The sequence below is a fragment of the Erpetoichthys calabaricus genome, chromosome 2, assembly GCF_900747795.2.
Source record: "Erpetoichthys calabaricus chromosome 2, fErpCal1.3, whole genome shotgun sequence".
NCBI classification, from domain to species: Eukaryota; Metazoa; Chordata; class Cladistia; order Polypteriformes; family Polypteridae; genus Erpetoichthys; species Erpetoichthys calabaricus.
This window is the reverse complement of record NC_041395.2, coordinates 28215881-28234889: the sequence shown is the minus strand read 5'-3', so window position 1 is coordinate 28234889 and position 19009 is coordinate 28215881. Positions and strand designations below refer to the sequence as shown.

The window sequence follows — 19009 nt, the reverse complement described above, 5'->3', positions numbered from 1 at the left end:
ACCCATCCCCTGGATAACCACCGAACGTTAGAATGGTACAGAAGTACCTCAAATTCAGAACCCATTTCTTTACACAGCTCACTGAAAATGCGGTGCCTTATCGCACAATTTCGCACATAGTTCACACATTCAACTACAATTTTTAATACTTCCATCATTTCTGGAGGCAAGGTTTTTGTTGCCGGCGCATGCCTGTGCAGAATACAATGCGTGACAATGATGTGTGGTGTGTCAGCTTTCACTAGCGCACCAAAACCAGACTTTCTTCCCAACATGACTGGAGCTCCGTCCGTACAGACTGCAGAAACCATATCCCACGAAAGATTGCTGCCTCTGAAGAAGTCATCCACAAGTTTCTTCACATCGGCTGCCTTAGTTGTTGTTGTAAGAGGCTTACAAAATAAAAAATCTTCCTTTATCATGTCATCTTTCACATAGCGCACAAATACAGCAAGTTGACTTAGATTAGAAACGTCTGTGGTTTCGTCGAGTTGGAGGCTGAATTTTGTCGGACTTGAAATTAGATCTGCAACTACTTGAGCTAAGATGTCTTTGCTCATATCCTCTATTCTGTCGTTGATGGTGTCATTTGAAAGAGGAATTTGTAATAATTTAACTTCGGCTGCTTTTCCCAGCATCAGATTCGCCATCTTCAACACAGCTGGTTTTATGAGTGTTTCACCAATGGTGTGTGGTTTGCCCTGCTTTGCGATCAGGTAAGCAACTTCGTACGATGCTGTTAGGATCGGTTTGTTGATGGGTACAAAACCGAGAGCAGGCAGAGTGGCCTTTTCATCAAATCTGGCTCTCTTTATCTTGAATTCAGCAAGTGTTGTGTTCTTATATTCCCCATCTCCATGTAGGTTAAGGAAGTGTTCTTTTAGTTTTGCCGGTACTAGACTAGAATTGCTTAACTTGGCATTACAAATCATACAGATAGGACGCTGACTCCCATCATGTTCTGTTATATATGTGAATCCATGTTGTACATATTCGTCCAACCACTTTCTTTTTTTTGTTTGACATAGTTAGTATGGATTAAAATATTAAGAAAGAAATCTCACGACATACTATCACGACAGTCACAAGTCGACTACTGAGTGCACCAAATTCCCTGCAGCACTGATTGGCCGAACAATGTAAATTACCTACAGCTAATGATGACCAAGCGGGGCGTGTCATACGAATCATATGAGTCGGGTGCATGTCTTGACCTCCCAGCGCCGAACCCCTGAGACTGACTCACCAAACCCCTAAGGTTCAATCGAACCCAGGTTAAGAACCACTGTTCTAGACAATTCACTCTATATGAGCCTTTCAGTCTGGTTTTCGTACACAGCACAGCACTAAGACAACTGTTCTCCATGTAGTCAGTGATCTTCTCTGGTCTGCAGATTTTGGTTCACGTAACACTAGAATCCCTGAAGCCTATGAAAAAACTTGTAATCCCAACCCACCTTAAATCCCTTTGCAACTCTCCATCAGTGTCTTTTGTTTTGCAAATGTGTCGATCAGCACAAGCAGCAACCAGCCTGCTATCCAATTCCCCACCTTGACAGAGCTCAACTCAGGCAAAAAATTTTCCCAGCTCAAGCCAAGGCTTCTTATTAGCGTGTGAGGTGCCTGGAGTTGTATAAGGTAAATAATACAGTATACCGTTATTTGAAATTCAAGCATTTCATGTGTGTTCCATGCCTACAAAGATCTTGGTAAGTGTAGGATAAAAGGAAATGTGAAGCAAGAAATGCAAGAAATGCTAAACACATACCTAAAGCAGAAACTTTTTTTAAAGGAACACTTTTTAATGAGAGTATAGCATCAAGTCAATGAAACGTCTGGGCTATTGATCTGGTCAGTTAAGTAGCAGTGCGGACTGTTAATCAGTTTCAGCTGCTTTGGTGTTAATGACATTAACAACAAGTGCACTAGAGGGGCAACAATGAGACGACCCCCAAAACAGGAACGGTTTAATAGGTGGAGGGAGGCCACTGACATTTTTCCATCCTCATCTGTTTTTTCACTCGTTTTCACTCGTTTCACTCCATTTGGCTATGGTCATCATCACTACTGGTAGCATGAGGCTACTGGACCCTACAGACGTGGCACAGGTAGTCCAACTTCTCCAGGATGGCACATCAATATGTACCATTGTCAGAAGGTTTTCTGTGTCTCCCAGCACAGTCTCAAGGGCATGGAGGAGATTCCAGGAGACAGGCAGTTACTCTAGGAGAGCTGGACAAGGCCCCTCGTAGAAGGTCCTTAACCCATCAGCAGGACCGGTATTTGCTCCTTTGGGCAAGGAGGAACGAGATGAGCACTGCCAGAGCCTACAAAATGACCTCCAGCAGGCCACTAGTGTGAATGTCTCAGACCAAACAATCAGAAACAGACTTCACGTAGGAAGCCTGAGGGCCCAACGTCCTTTAGTGGGCCCTGTGCTCTTTGCCGGGCACCATGGAGCTCAATTGGCATTTGCCAAAGAATGCCAGAAATGGCAGGTCCACCACTGGTGCTCTGTGCTTTTCACAGATGAGAGCAAGTTCACCCTGAGCACATGTGACAGACGTAAAGGGTCTGGAGAAGCTGTGTAGAATGTTATGCTGCCTGCAACATCGTTCAGCATGACTGGTTTGGTGGTGGGTCAGTGATGGTCTGGGGAGGCACATCCATGGAGGGACACACAGACCTCTACAGGCTAGACAACAGCCCCTTGACAGCCATTAGGTATCAGAATGAAATCCTTGGACCAATTGTCAGACCCTATGCTGGTGCAGTGGGTCCTGGGTTCCTCCTGGTGCACAACAATGCCCAGCCTCATGTATCAAGGATGAAGGAATTGATACCATTGACTGGCCCCCACACTCACTCGCCTGACCTAAATACAACAGAACGCCTCTGGGACATTATGTTTCAGTCCTTCCGACGCCGCCAGGTTGCACCTCAGATGGTCCAGGAGCACAGTGGTGCCCAGGTCCAGAACTGGGAGAAGATCCCCCAGGACACCATACCTCGTCTCATTTATTTAGGGAGGGTGGGGGTCAAAAAATAAAATTTAAAGTGGTGGAGTACCTAGTGAATGAAAGAAGTTAAACGGCAGCTGTTTTCTTGAGCCTCGGGGAGTGTGATAGCTCCTGGCTCAGACAGAGGTGAAAGCCATCGCTATGAGTTTAGCTGGTCTGGGCCAGTTTGTTGGTAGGTGACAAGATTTACAATGTAATGGCTTGAGCACATGTCTGTCATTGAAGAGAGGCTCAACTATAATGCCGTTTGCACAAAAATTTTAATTGCCCTGGTATTATACACTAATGGCAAAAAGAACTGCTCAGTCAACCCAGAGTTCAGATTCCATAGGGGCAGTCAGCAAGGTGGGAGATGATCCCAGGGCTCTGGAGCTGTGAGCCAGCACTGTTAATTGATATGGCACTCCTCATTTTAAAAAATATTAGTTTTGATGAAAACAGGCATTTCAGCCTGTCAATTATAACTTTTACCATGAACAAGCATCTTTATTCAAGCTTTGATCTGTGACCTAGTCTTGCCCAGCTCTCAGTTGTGCTGGTATTTACGGTTAAAACTGGTCATTTCTGGTTCCAGCAGAGAACAGAAACATCTTGGCCTCAGGGCCCTGTTTATCAGTAACTAACAAAGAAATGAAAATGAACCATGTACTTCTCCAATTAACTGTGTCTATAGGAAGTGTAATCAACAGCTGTAATTCAGACATTGCCTTCCCTCTCCTGCATGGCTCCACACGTGAAATAAAGGCTACTCCTTCCATCCTGAGAATGGTTCTGTGAATGTATTGCTGCCAAGCCCTGCTTTCCTTGTTAGTCCTGTTCATCAAACAACTGCAAAAAGTCACCAGGTAGAGATTTGATGGAAGCCAGTGTACTACCATCAACCACAGAACTGAGTTACTTATTCCATATACCTGTGACCCTCAGAGAGAGAAAAAAACTTTTTAATGTGTGCGCAATGTCTCCGTTACAAGCTCCCATCCCTGCACCTGTGTTCTTGTTGAAGAGCTCATTTGAAAATAACAGCTGATGTCAACTGTACAAACTCCCTTTATATATTGTAACAAAGGCGCTATATAGGCGCCCGACCCAACACAGATAGACACAGAGGCACGTACCAAATACAACCAGAGTTTATTTTTCTCCACCCGTGGGCGCACGTCTTCCCTGTGACCCACAGGCAATACACAGTCCCATAAAGCACAAGTCCAACACAACACAATTCTCTCTCCTTTACCACCACTCCTCCTCAGGCTTAGTCTCCTTCCTCCCAACTCTGGCTCTCTGAGTGGTGGTGGCTGGCCCTTTTTATAGCCCATTGCTTGACCACCTGGTCCTAATTGCACTTCCGGGTGGGGTTGAAGATTCGTCCAGCTGGGCTGCTCCCTCTAGCGGCCATCCGAGCCCCCAACCAGGCTGTGGAGGACTCCATCTCCCATGGAGCCATGCGACAGGTTGGGGAATCACCGTCCGCCAGGGAGGCTGCCACCAAGCGTCCCGGGGGAGGTACTAAGCTGCTCATGGCTGCTCCCCCGGAACAGATGCAGAAGGGGCGTCCCTGCCGGGCATGGGACCCGGCTGTCTGCCACAATATGTAAACAGTTCTTTAAATTTCCTCTTAACCTCACTTTATCCAACTTCTTCAATCTCTCCTTGCAACTCCTGGGGTCAAATTTAAAACAGCTACCTACAGTATGCAAAAAAGAGGCCCAAAATGTGTGTATGCAACTTTCCACAAGAAATTTGGGATTTATAAAAGAATGCCTTATGGAAGAACTTGCATCTGTTTACGACAACTCTGACCCATCTGTACGCAACATTCTGAGAAATTGGGAGGAGCTTCAGGATTGCTTTGTCTGTACAGACTGGAGCGCCGTCAAAACTGCCACCTCCACCATACATGAATACACTGATGCTGTAATTACATATAGAAAATCGAGACTACACCTTATGAGTAGGATGTAGGAGTCATAGTCGACTCTAAGCTATCGACAGTGTTCAGAAGCCATTAAGAAGGCAAACAGAATGTCAGGTTATATAGAATGATGTGTGGAGTACAAGTCACAGGAGTTTCTGCTCAAGCTTTATAACATACTAGTAGTAGGACTTTAGGGACTTTCAAAACTCGACTTGATGATTTTTGGAAGAAATAAGTGGATAGGGCTAGCGATCTTTGTTGGGCTGAATGGCCTGTTCTCGTCTTGATTGTTCTAATGTTCTAATTAGTTTGTGAGAAGATATTTGCATTCCAACAAAAACAATTATGAAGTTTATCAATGATAAGCCTCGGTTCACCCCAGAGCTCAGACAACTGTGCTAGGAAAAAGAGTGTGCTTTCAGGATTTCTGGCCATCGTGAGGAATACAGGAAAGTTAAGTACATCTTGGAGAAAAGGTGTGAAATACTCAGAAGAGCTGCAGGAACAGTTGTCTGCACATGACAGCGCATCCATCTAGAGAGACCTTGAAAAGGTCACTAGCTACAAGAAACAAACAATAATCAGTTCTGCTGATCCCAGTCTAGCTAATCAGTTAAATAAGCTTTACAGTCGCTGTGAAAGACAATGGGACATAAATTTACCTGATGGTTTCACTGTTACTACTCTACACACCTCTTCTTGTCAGCTTCCCATTCCTGTTATCACTGCAAAAGACGTCTGCAGCTCATTCAAAAAGCAGAAAATTAAAAACCTGCAGGTCTGGATCGTACTTCCCCTTCCACACTCAGGTGCTGTGCAGACCAGTTGTCTACAGTATTTACAGACATTTGCAATCAATCTCTGGATCTATGAACTGTCACTGACTGCTTCAAGACCTCCATCATCATTCCAGTAACAAATAAATCAAAGGTTACAGGCCTTAGTGACTACAGACCAGTTGCTTTAACCTCTGTGCTAATGTAGACCTTTAGACGCCTTATTCTGAATTACCACAAGAATGCTACAAAAGACTTCCTGGAGCCATTTCAGTTTGCACAGAGAGCCAGCTGGTATGTGGATGATGCAGTGAATTTAAGACTGAGCTTTATTTACAAACCCCTTGGTAAGCCTGGGCAGAGATGAAGATCTTGCTTGTGGACTTTAGCTCTACTTTTTGTAAAATTATCCCAGTGCTCCTAGATAAGAAAATCAGCCACTTCAATCTATCCAGTTCAATCTGCCATTGGATCACAGACTTTCTTACAGATAGGAAACAGTGGTGTGGTTGGGCACACACAAGTCTGGCCCGTTAACTCTTAGTAGTGGTTCACTACAGGGATGTGTCCTTTCCCTACTACTCTTCTCACTTTCAAATGTCTGTACCTCTGATGATTCATCTGACAAGTGTCTTACATTTGTAGATGACATACAACTAATAGTCCTCATTTCAAATAACAAGACATGGAAAATCTATTATTGTGGTCCAGCCATAATAATTTAGACATTAACATTCAATAAACTCAGGAGATGATCATGGATTTCAGTGAACCATCACCTATCACCTTGAGGAGCCACTTGAATCCGCTACCACCGATAGCATACCCAACGGATGAGCCAACAGATGGGGACATTCACACAAAGCAAAGGGTAGGTGCATAAAAGTGCCAAAGTTCTTTTCTGAAAAACAGTCAAAACCAACCAGTGTTCAAAAGTGCAATGCAAAAGATCAAATAATAAATAAATAATACATATTAAAAGGTTAATTGGTAGAGGTTAAAAACAATTGCATAAATAATCAGTTAAAATGTGGCTAAAACATGGGCAAGTATCCATCCTTTAAAAATACAACCCTGGTGCATCACCTAAAATGGCTGTCTCCTCAACTTACACCCAGTTGAGGTGTTTCAGCTGAAAAGGCACCGGACAGTTCAGCCAACCTTCTCCACCCTGGCTCCTGGGCTCTAGTACCTGTAACCATCTCTAGCTCCCAGCAGGGCACCACACTGACCCTCCAACACCTGTTGCCAGGCTTACGTCCCAGTGGTACATGGCACCACCCACAGGATGCCTCACTGAGCCTTCTGTTACCCCTGCAGCTCCCTCTACCTTTCTCCAGGCCTTATGCAAAGTCACTCCAACCAAGCAGCGCATCAGTCACTCCAGCTTCCTATCACTCAGCTGGAGTGACCATCAGCCTCTGAGCATCGGCCACTCTCTCCCTCGAGGGACTTCCTCCTGGCTACCTCTCTCTCTCTCTCTTTCTCTTTCTCGTCCACTTGTTCATAACCACTGGCTCCCATGGACTCAATGCCTCAATCACACACCGCAGAAACAATTGAGACAGACTGCACCATCATATTACCTCACCAACCTCCTGCAGCTGTGTAAGCACACACACCCATAAAGATAGAGCTAGCCAATTAATTATTATTTATTAAAACGGGCTCCTGATTAATAGTGGACCTGCTATACCACAACCAATTGCTGGGATGACAGAATCATTTACGTTTCTTGGGACTGTGCTGTAACAACCATAAGTAGGACAATAACATCACATGCATTATTAAGAAAGCCAATCAGAGAATGTTCATTTTGCATCAGGAAATTCAATCTCCCTTTAGCAATATTGCTCCAACAGCCCTCATTGAGTCCATTTTGACCTCATCTATACTGTAAGTGTCTGGTTTGGTGCTGCCTCTGTTCACTCAAGTGCAGCAGGTGACACTTCAGCACCACACTGGAACAGTATGAAGTTTTTCACAGTGGCTGGAGTGCCAATCCTGCTATCAACCCCTACGTTTTCCCTGTAAGTTGGAGGACCTGCTTGCAGGGCTGGATGCAGATTAACATGCAGGTTAGCAGGTGGTCACAATACTCTCAAAAGGGAGATACTGGCACGCTATTGCCTCAGCTCCTCCTGCCCACAGCTGAACAGGTGGTTGCACTAATGACTACCTGATTCACGCTCTTTCCAAGTACATTGTTCGTTAGATGGTAACCCCGCACTGACATGAAGGAACTCCTGGAGATTATAGAGAGACACTGAGCTTCTAGAGAGTCCAGAGGAGTAGCAGAGAGGACGAGCCAGCCGAGTCCCGTGTCCAGATTGCAGTCCCAGAGAGGGCGAGGCGACACATGTGACCGATCTGTAAAAATCGTTCGGTCTTACAGATGAGGCGAGCTGGGACATACCATTATGAACTGTCCTCGGAGTGAGGACCAAATGGAGAGTAGCTGGGCTAGAAGAGAATACAGGTATTGTACCTTTATAGCATTGATGACTACACTCTCACCATTCCCTTTTCAGGCACTGCACGCGTGAATGGATATCCAGTGCTGCACACAGCCATTGAGTGGGAGGCGCTCGCCGTCAAGTGGGCTGTAACGCAACTGTTCAAGTGAGGTGCTGTCGGAAGGTTAATGACCTGTCAAATACCTTTATCATAATGCTAACAATGCTGAGATTTAAAAAGTGCAGAATGTGTAAGAGCATATAGAATGTAAGATACCATGTTATAGTTAACAGTTTCTGTCAAAAATGATTATTTACATAAAAGATTACCTTGGCATGATTTGTTACTGATCCTTTAAATTCAATCTTTCCAAACGTGCGTACTCTTTGCGCTGGCTCATGAGTTCCTTGTCCGTTGTAGTGAACATCTCTTCTGTATTTAATGTGTATCCTGGGCTCTGTTTGTTCATTGATGGTAAATACACATCCACATTTTCCAGGAACACTGCAAGATGACAGATTAAAACAATGGAACATAAATGTTTTTTATTTCATGTTGCACAGATGTTTCATAGAGAAATGTACTTGCTTTTCTGTGTTTACCCTGTCCACCTAAGACTTTAGATTTAATTCTAAGTCATGTCTTCTGTAGAAATTTTTCGAACACACAACCTATAGTTGGGTGTAACAGAGGTGGGCAGGAGAATGAATACAGGGCACTAGTGAGGGACTTTGCTGAATGGCGCATACCTCAGCATCAGTAGGACAAAGGAGATAATTGTAGACTACAGGAGAATCAAGCCCACTCTGCTCATTAATGGTGAAGATGTGATGGTGGAAACAATAGCTAAGTACCTTGGGGTGCGTCTGAACAACAGATTTGAGTGGAGTACCAACATAGAGGCTGTATACAGCAGCGTTTCTCAACCTTTAAGTATTTGTGAGCCGAGTTTTCATAACAGTTTTAATCGCGCCCCCCTAATGTTTTTTTGAAACCCTAATAAAATTTATTCCTATATTTTTTGCTGCCGATACACCACTACAAGTTTAAAATTTCCCTACAAATAGCGAAATTACACCACATATGGCAACATTCATGCCCCCTTTTTTGTTACCCTTGGGGGGTGCGCCCCAGAATTTGAGAACCGCTGGTATACAGGAAGGGTCTGGGAAAATGACATTAGACTAAATAAAATATGATTATAAAAGTTGGTTCAATCTTACAAGTTAGGCTGGACTCACTGGAAGAAGCCGTTGACTATTCTGTACCATGACTCTCACTCTCTGTATGAAAATTTACTTAAACAGACAGCATTTAGTAACAATCCAAGACAATTGCATTACTCCAAGGAGTGCCACATGAGGTTGTTCCTAACATCATTTTCCAGACTTTTTAATGAATCACCCCATAGCTGAGGTGGTCTATTTCCCAGTGTGCTAAATAGTACTGAGTTGGTCTTGTAGACATCTTAACCTCCTTAGCGTTAGACCCGAAAGTCACTCAGGCAGTAAAAACAATACTAAAATCAGTAGTGCTGAGGGTCACTTGGGAAACTGCATAGACGCGTCTTGTGTAAGCGTTAGACCCAAGGATTACTTGGGCTTTAAAAGTGCCTTATCTATCTATCTATCTATCTATCTATCTATCTATCTATCTATCTATCTATCTATCTATCTATCTATCTATCTATCTATCTATCGCAATGCAGACATTAATTTCTAGTAGTTTACATCAGGAAAGCTTTGCAACTTCCAAGTTTGGTTTTGTTGTTTTTTGGTTTGGTATTTGTGATTAATGAAATATGTCACCTTTTGAGCTTTGTTTGGAAATTGACTTTAAATTTTGCTAACGTTTTGATGACAGGAATAAATGTATTTGAATTTAATGACCATTTCATTAGTTGAAGGACTAGCCTGTCAGGTTACAACCAACTGAAGAAACTAACGACCAGTGGGCAGGAAACTCCCCCACTTTTTGATTAATCCCTCACCATATCACCCACCATTGTTATAAAGGCAGTTTACTTTTTAGTGGCTCATTTGAGCATCAGGGCAATTCACTAAAAAATGTGCTCCTGCTGGACCTGCATTAGGTGTGTTCTCCTGGTGTTCCAATACCCATAATGTATTCCATTTTCTAGCAGGTAAAACATACTATTAATAATAATTCTTTACATTTATATAGCATTTGCTGTGGTGGGTTGGCACCTTGCCCGGGATTGGTCCCTGCCTTGTGCCCTGTGTTGGCTGGGATTGGCTCCAGCAGACCCCCGTGACCCTGTGTTCGGATTCAGCGGGTTGGAAACTGGATGGATGGATAGCATTTGTCTCAGTCCTCAGAGCACTTTACATAGAGAGTGGGGAGTCACTTCAACCGCCACTATTGTGTAACATCAACCTGAATGATGCAACGGCAGCCATATTTGAGCCAGTATGCTCAGCACACTTGAGCTGTTGGGTGGTAAGTGGTGAGAGAGAGATAGCTAATTAAAGGCAAGGGATGATTAGGGGTCCAGAATGACTAGTCCACTGACGGCAATTTGCCCTGGACGTTGGGATACACCTTGCTCTTTATGAAGGATGCCCAAGGATTTTTAATGATCACAGAGAGTCAGGACCTCAGTTTTACATCTCATCTAAAGGACGGTGCTATGTTTACAGCACTGTGTCCCCATCACTGCAATGGGGCATTGGGATTCAAATTCAGACCACAGTGCAAACACCACTTGATGGACTCACCAACACCACTCCCTACAGCAACCCAAGCATTTCCTAGATGGTCTCCCATTCAAGTACTTTGTGGACCTGGAGAAAGCATATGACAGGGTGCCTTGAGAGGAGCTGTGGTATTGTATGAGGAAGTCGGGAGTGGCAGAGAAGTACATAAGAGAAATACAGGATATGTACAGTGGAACCTCGGTTCACGACCATAATTCGTTCCAAAACTCTGGTCGTAACCTGATTTGGTCTTGAACTGAAGTAATTTCCCCCATAGGATTGTATGTAAATACAATTAATCCGTTCCAGACCATACGAACTGTATGTAAATATATATTTTTTTTAAGTTTTTAAGCACAAATATAGTTAATTAAACCATAGAATGCACAGCGTAATAGTAATGTAAACTAACTAATGTAAAAACATTGAATAACACTGAAAAAACCTTGAACAACAGAGAAAACTTAACACTGCAAGAGTTCGCGCTATAGTGCTAGGAACCGCTCGCTAAAAACACTTTTTAAATAAGTTTTAAGCACAGGGAAAAAAATGAACATTTGAAAAATCCGTAATTTAATAAACCACCAAGAAAAGTAACATTGCAACAATGCAGGCTACGAACCGATCCCTGTAAACAGAAGTGAAAACAAAATCAAGCCTGGTGCATTCTTTAACTGCCTTCTCTGCCTTATGAGTCCAGCCCTCTCTCTCTCGCGTGTCTATGTGTGTGTCTGTCTCTCTCTCGTGTGTGTGTCGCACTCTCTCACTCTCTCTCTCTTGCTCGCTGCACAGGAGATGCACAGAGAGAGACTGAACACGTACAAACCAAAAGGGAAACTGGCTTGTTCGTATACCGAGTGTGTGATCGTGAACAGATGCAAAAGTTTGGCGAACTTTTTGGTCGTAAACCGATTTCTACGTGTTCTGAGACATTCGTGAACTGAGGTTCCACTGTACGTGTGACAGTGGTGAGGTCTGTGGTAGGAGTGAAGGAGGCATTCAAGGTGGAGGTTGGATTACATCAGGGATCGGCTCTGAGCCCTTTCTTATTTGCAATGGTGATGGACAGGTTGACAGACGAGATTAGGCAAGAGTCCCCGTGGACTATGATGTTTGCTGATGACATTGTGATCTGTAGCGATAGTAGGGAGCAGGTTGAGGAGACCCTGGAGAGGTGGAGATAAGAGCGGAGTGGAATGAAGGTCAGTAGGAACAAGACATAATACATGTGTGTAAATGAGAAGGAGGTCAGTGGAATGGTGAGGATGCAGGGAGTAGAGTTGGCAAAGGTGGATGAGTTTAAATACTTGGGATCAACAGTACAGAATAATGGGGAGTGTGGAAGAGAGGTGAAAAAGAGAGTGCAGGCAGGGTGGAATGGGTGAAGAAGAGTGTCAGGAGTGATTTGTGACAGACGGGTATCAGCAAGAGTGAAAGGGAAGGTCTACAGGACGGTAGTGAGACCAGCTATGTGGGTTATGTGGGTTGGAGACGGTGGCACTGACCAGAAAGCAGGAGACAGAGCTGTAGTTATCAGAGTTAAAGATGCTAAGATTTGCTTTGGGTGTGACGAGGATGGAAAGGATTAGAAATGAGGAAAACAGAGGGTCAGCTCAAGTTAGACAGTTGGGAGACAAAGTCAGATAGGAGAGATTGTATTGGTTTGGACCTGTGCAGAGAAGAGATGCTGGGTATATTGGGAAAAGGATGTTAACAATAAAGCTGTCAGGCAAGAGGAAAAGAGGAAGGCATAAGAGGAGGTTCATGGATGTGCTGATAGAGGACATGCAGGTGATGAGTCTAACAGAGCAAGATGCAGAGGACAGGAAGATATGTAAAAAGATTATCCACTGTGGCAACCCCTAACGGGAGCAACTGAAAGAAGAAGAAGAAGAAGAAGTGGACTCAACACTATCAACTGCCTGACAGTGTTCAAAAGCCATTAAGAAGGCTAACAGAATGTGAGTGCCTTGATGTGTGGAGTACAAGTCACAGGACATTCTGCTCAAGCTTTATAACACACTGGTGAGGCCTCATCTGGAGTACTGGGTGCAGTTTTGGTCTCCAGGCTACAAAAAGGACATAGCAGACCTAGAAAATGTCCAGAGGCTGATTCCAGGGCTACAGGGATGAATTATGAGGAAAGATTAAAAGAGCTGAGCCTTTACAGTTTAAGCTAAAAAAGATTAATAGGTGACATGATTGAAGTGTTTAAAATTATGAAGGGAATTAGTCCAGTGGATTTTGAAATTAGTTCATCAAGAACATGGGGATACAGTTGGAAACTTGTTAAGGGTAAATTTCACACTTTAGGAAGTTACACAGAGAACCATAGACACTTTGAATAAGTGACCAAGTTGTGTGATAGACAGTAAGAATTTAGGGAACTTCAAAACTGAACTTAATGTTATTTTAGCAGAATTAAGTATATAGAACTGGCGAGCTTTTTTGGGCTGAATGGCCTGTTCTCATCTAGATTGTTCTAATGTTCTCATATATCTTACATTATAAAGTTAATGTGTGGCTCACTTTGGAACTTTGCTCCATACCTTTCGTTCTTTTCTGTTTGTTCCCTTCTTGCTCCCTTTAATTTATTAATCGTTTCCCCTTTTTTTCTCTTAAAGTTGTGCCCCATTATGGGGTTTATATCATTGTCAATTCATCAGATTATTTATTGCAGTATTGACCAAACAGGCATTAGAGAGAAAGCTGTACAATAGATACTTCTGCTATATTGTCATGCAGTAGTAATAGTGAGTCTTTTAGTGTTTGGCTTGCTATGTTTTGAAATTAATTAGTTCATCATTAGACACCCAATTTAAATATTTTCTTATATAATACGCTACCGTGGTTGTCCGTTTGTCTGTCCAAGATTTTAAATCACCTGTAGCTCTAAAACCGTTTGACCTGTTGACCTGAAATTTGGTACACATATACTACGTGACGTCTACTATTCCCTTATTGGGTGATGATTGACCTCCAAGGTTATTCCTCTTTTTATTTTTATTTTAATTTATTGTAGAATCAACTCTCGGCAGTGGTCAGCAGGGCGGCCGTGCAGCTCATGCATACGGGCGTCATTCTCATCCCTACCACCTTCACCGTCACTTCCCCTACCTCTTCATATCTTAAATCATTCTTGAGGCAGATTAAAGACTTAAGTGCCAGCTTAAGTGAAAAATTAAGGAAAATGTACTAAATAATTGTAACACAAACACTGACTTAATCAGTTTTAACGTGAAAAGATGCAGACGAAAGAAGAGAATAAGTGGGCCGTTAGGGTGGAGAAAAGAAGAGCTGCTCAGGAAGCAGCAAGCGCATCAACCTCTGAGCAAACGAATGCTAAACGTACAGAGAGAGAGGATGAAAACTAGGAATGCTCAAGTCAAGTGGATTCACTGCACGTTATCATGCAGTGCGCCGTTACTGGTGAGTAGATAATTCAAAGAGAATGTACAATAATTGATGTTCGACATCACTCACCTCTTGTCTTGTAGAAATTCGATTTTTGTTCCACATCTGGTGCAGATTTCTCTTTGTAAGACATCATTCTGCACAGAGGGAAAAAAAGAAACATCAGGAATCTTTCCTATATGTTGAAAATACAGTAGACACTAGTGGTAATCAGAATTATCAGTAATCAGAAAAAATCGAGAGATATCAGCGATGTTAGCGAGTCTACCTTCATACACTAAGAGCTGTCAAGTGCTACATGAATTAAATAATAAACATGATGGCTCAATCGAGTTCAAACTGTTGACGAGTGAACGGTGTGAATGAATGTGGCTGTGTATACCGTGCAATGGACTTGTGTCCAATTCTGGCTCGTCTTATGCCTAATGGAAAACAACCCAATCCCTCATCATCCTGAACTGGATAAGTAAATGGGCTCAAGTTCTAGAAGAGAAAATGGACAAGTCTAACACAATAAACTAGCGTTTAAATAAATGTTCTTCCTTTCCTCCAACACCATCTTCCAGTGACCAGCCCTCCACTCCATCCCTACTGCACCCAACAACTCGGACCTCTGATAATCGGTTTTGGCTGTCCATAACTGATGACCAAGTGGGGCAACAACTGAGGAGGGTTTACACAGGAACAGCACAGGACCAGATGGAGTCAGACCTCCAGTACTTAAGGCCTGTGCTGACTAACTTTGTGATGTCCTCTGTCATCTGCTCAGTTTGTCCCTAAGGTTCCAGAAAGTGCCACTGTTGTGGACAACATGCTTTGGAACATTGTTCCTGTTCCAAGGAAGGCAGGCATGATTTCACATATTGACTACAGACCAGTGGCACTTACTTCTCACTTCCTGAAGACATTTGAGAGGCTGGTCCTGGACTATGAGCTTTCTTGTGGCAAACCATCTGGGCCCACTGTGGTTTGGCAATCAGAAAGATTGAAGTGGAGGATGCAGTGTTTTCTCTGCTACACAAGGCTTATTCTCACCTGGATAAAGCTGGCAACAATCTGAAGATGATGGTTTTTGATTTCTCCAACTCAGAGATATGCATGGGGATGAGCCTGTGGTGTCCTGATGATGGACAATCTGTCAGGTAGACCACAGTTTGTGAGGCTAAAGGACTGTATTTTTGAAATGGATATGAGCAACACTGAAATAACACAAGGAACTATAAACATAACAGCAGGTCAGGTCACTTGCAGAAATTCTCAGATATATTTGCACTTATGGGGCATATTGATAAGGAGGAGTCAGACTAGGAAACTGCTTTTTGACTTTCACCACACCAAAGTACCTCTACAGCCAGTCACCATTCAGGAGGTGGAGATCACACACTCCTACAGCTACTTGGGGGTCCACATCAATGACAGTTTGGACTGATCTCATAACACAGAGGAACTATAGAAGAAAGGGAAGAGGAGACTGCACTCCTTTAATGTGGGAAGTGACATCCTTCACATCTTCTATGACTCTGTGATGGTGCCAGTGAGATTTTGTACACTGTGGTGTGCTGGGCTGGTGACATGCTGCACATCCTCTCTTTGACACACAAACACTGAGGACTTTCAGACAACGAATTATTCAGCGGAAGTGGGTCAAGAAGCACTATGGGGGCTCCTGTATACCAAAGCAATATGCCTCTCTCTTCCTATGACTGCTCTTTTCATCTTTGGCCAAATAGGAAGTGTTCCTTTCTTTTTATGGCTGCACTCGAGTCCTAATCTGGAATCTTGAGTTGGTTTGTCATGTGGTGGATGCGGCAATGTGCTGTATCAGTGCGTGCTCCTAACCCCTCTCTCTCTCTCTGTTTCTTTTCAGCAATTATATTGTTTTTTTGGAGGGGGGGGTGTATTTAAATGTTATAATATTTATTTATTTGTACATTTATTGAACTTCCATTAAAAGCCAAATTTCATTATTTTTGCAGATAAAGCGCTATCTACAGTATCTATGAATAGAGTTCATCAATAAATCTTTAACTTACACTAGGGGGCTCTTCCCCCAGCTCGCTTTGCTCGTCAACCCCTGTGTGGGCGCTACATGCTAGCCACTTGGCAGATGTGACGCTCGCATATGGAGAAGCAGATGTACAATTTAACCAGATTGTTATTTTACATTACAGCAAGTAATTAACCATAGTAAAAAATAGTAAAACATAATAATTTGAAAGAAAAATATGTTTCATGTTGTGTTAGAGGAATTTGTTGTGTTCTACATTTTTGTTCTGTTTGGCTTTGAAATCAACACGCAAATACTTTTAAAACTTACAGTTTTACTGTAAAACTTCAGTAAAAACAATATTTGGAATTAACTTTTCGTCAGTCTTGCATTGAATTTCAATTCCATGTTTGGACTTACAGTACATCGTAACAACACAACGTATAACTGCCTGTGAGTGAATATCATTCCTTTCTCTCTAATTAATAATCCAACTTTTTTGAATGTTTGTCCCTGTGATTTGTTAATTGTCATAGCAAAAGCTGTTCTATCGGGAAACCGTAAATGTTTTAATACGAATTACATATCAAGATCTCCTTTGGTGTCTAATGTTTTCCGTGGAAGATGTACTACATTGCCTTTCTTGTCTCCAGTTAAAATTTTACATGCCAAAATTGTTTGACCAATTTTGAATACAACTAATCTTGTCCTATTGCATAGCACATCACTCATATAACATTATGATACATCCTTCTTTCAATAGTAATTCGGCCTGTGGAAGACCGGACGGTGTTAACAGTTGTAGATATTCTACTGGATATTGTAAGTTGATGTTTTTTCATCTTCTGCACAATCACCGCCAACTGTTTCAGCAAATTCAATTGATGTGCATTTAACCAATTTGCCATGTAACCAATAGACAATTTTCATGTTAATTCGTTTGACTTCATTGTTTCTCGGTGCTAGAATTACCTGTGTACTCAGTTCTTCTGTTGATAACCCTTTGGGATGAAATTCTTCATTAAGATTTGGACATAATGAGTCTTCTTTAATTGGGAAATTAAAGTGAGGAATACGTAAAGATGTATAAGAGCTGACAGCGCAGGAACTGTGTCTGACAAAAGCATTCACACGAATGAGAGGTGAGAGGACCGTGGGCCGTTAACCGTAAATGGTTGAGAGGAGGGCGTGATTTGATTAAATCTCTTGGCAAATAGTCTCGTCTTGCATGACTTATAAAATTTCTTGGAAATAGTCTTGTCTCCTCTCAAGATTTTTTTTATAAGAGAGAGATAACAGCTGCAGCTGCATTGCCATAGGATATAAAAAAATAAATCTGAAATGTTCAGTTACCAAAGATCAAAAGCTAAAAATTCTATGAAAGCTTTTGAGAGAGAAGGTTTTAGGGTTTATCCAACAATCTAGAATAGTGTGGTGATGGGAGAAACTTCCAGAAGAACACCAATCACTGCAGCACTCTACCATTCTCGGTTTTATGAAGAGTGGCCAGAGGGAAGGCTCTCCTCAATTAAAGACATGTGTACAGTATCTAATCAATAAAATTTTAGATTGGGAGAAGGACTTATTTCTCTCTTTACTACTCTCAAAAGTTTTATTCTGGCTGCTGGCCTTCCTCTCTTTTTCATGGGTGGTTGTTGAATTGAATTTAGATTTAGATTGTATGGAACGTTACATGCTTTTAATAAATTCAATTAAAGATTAAAAAAATCTGAAGGAAAAAAATTAAAGTTTTCTAAATAAATGATTATGAACAAAAAAAAAGAGATATGGAAACCCACATGGAGTTCATACAAAAGGCACATAAATGGCCCTCAGATTATGAGAAAAAAGATTCTCTGGTCAAATGAAACTAACATTAATGTCATGTCTGGAGGAATCCTGTCACTGCTCATCACCTGTTCATTTGCCATTTCAACAGTGAAGCATAGTGGTGACAACATCGTGCTGTGGGGTTGTTTTTTACGGGCAGTAAATGGAGAAAGATGCAGAGATATCCTCAATGAAAACCTGCCTCCTCCAGAGTACTCTGGACCTCAGACTTGGCCAAAGGACAAACTTCCTACAGGACATTGGCCCTAAGCACAAAGCAAAGATAACACTGGATTGGCTTAAGGACAACTCTGTAAATGTCCTTAAGAGGCCCAGCCAAACCAATCAAACATCCCTGGAGTGGTCTGAAAACAGCAGTCCATCGACAGTCTTCAACCAGCCTGACAAGGAAAGAATCTGCACAGAAGAAGGGCAGAAGACCCCCAAATCCAGGTGTGTGAAGGTTACAGTGTCAAACCCAAGAATACCCCAGGCTGTGATCGCTGCTAAAGGGTCTTCAACTAAGCACTGAGTAAAGCATCTGAATACTTGTGTCAATGTGATATTTCAGTTTCATATTTTTAACAAACTTCCAGAAATATTCTGTTTTTGCTTTGTCATTCTCGGGTATTGAGTGTTGCTTGATGAGGGAATAAACAATGTTAGCCGAAGGCTGCAATATATCAAAATATGTAAAAAGTGAAGGGCTCTGAATATGTTCCACATTCACTGTAAATCTCTTTACCAATCGCCTGCCACTTGCACCTGAAAACCTCAGCTTTATTTGCATAGATTTGCACAGCAAAATGAGTTAGGATGTCCTGTACATGCGCATGTTGGAGGTTTTGTAGGAAATCGACACTAAGCTGCAGAAGAACGAAACCTCAGCTGGC

At 42.4% G+C, this 19009-nt stretch overlaps 1 protein-coding gene across 1 annotated transcript in view; it reads right to left on the bottom strand.

The window, feature by feature from the left end:
* Positions 1 to 19009, bottom strand: part of trpm5 (transient receptor potential cation channel, subfamily M, member 5) — a 193679-nt gene that overhangs the window by 135726 nt on the left and 38944 nt on the right. Inside the window, exons 2-3 of the mRNA XM_051923602.1 lie at positions 14369 to 14436; positions 8498 to 8672 (exon numbers count right to left, since the gene is read on the bottom strand). Of these exons, the coding sequence (XP_051779562.1) occupies positions 8498 to 8672; positions 14369 to 14436 (243 nt within the window). The remainder of the gene's footprint in view (positions 1 to 8497; positions 8673 to 14368; positions 14437 to 19009) is intronic.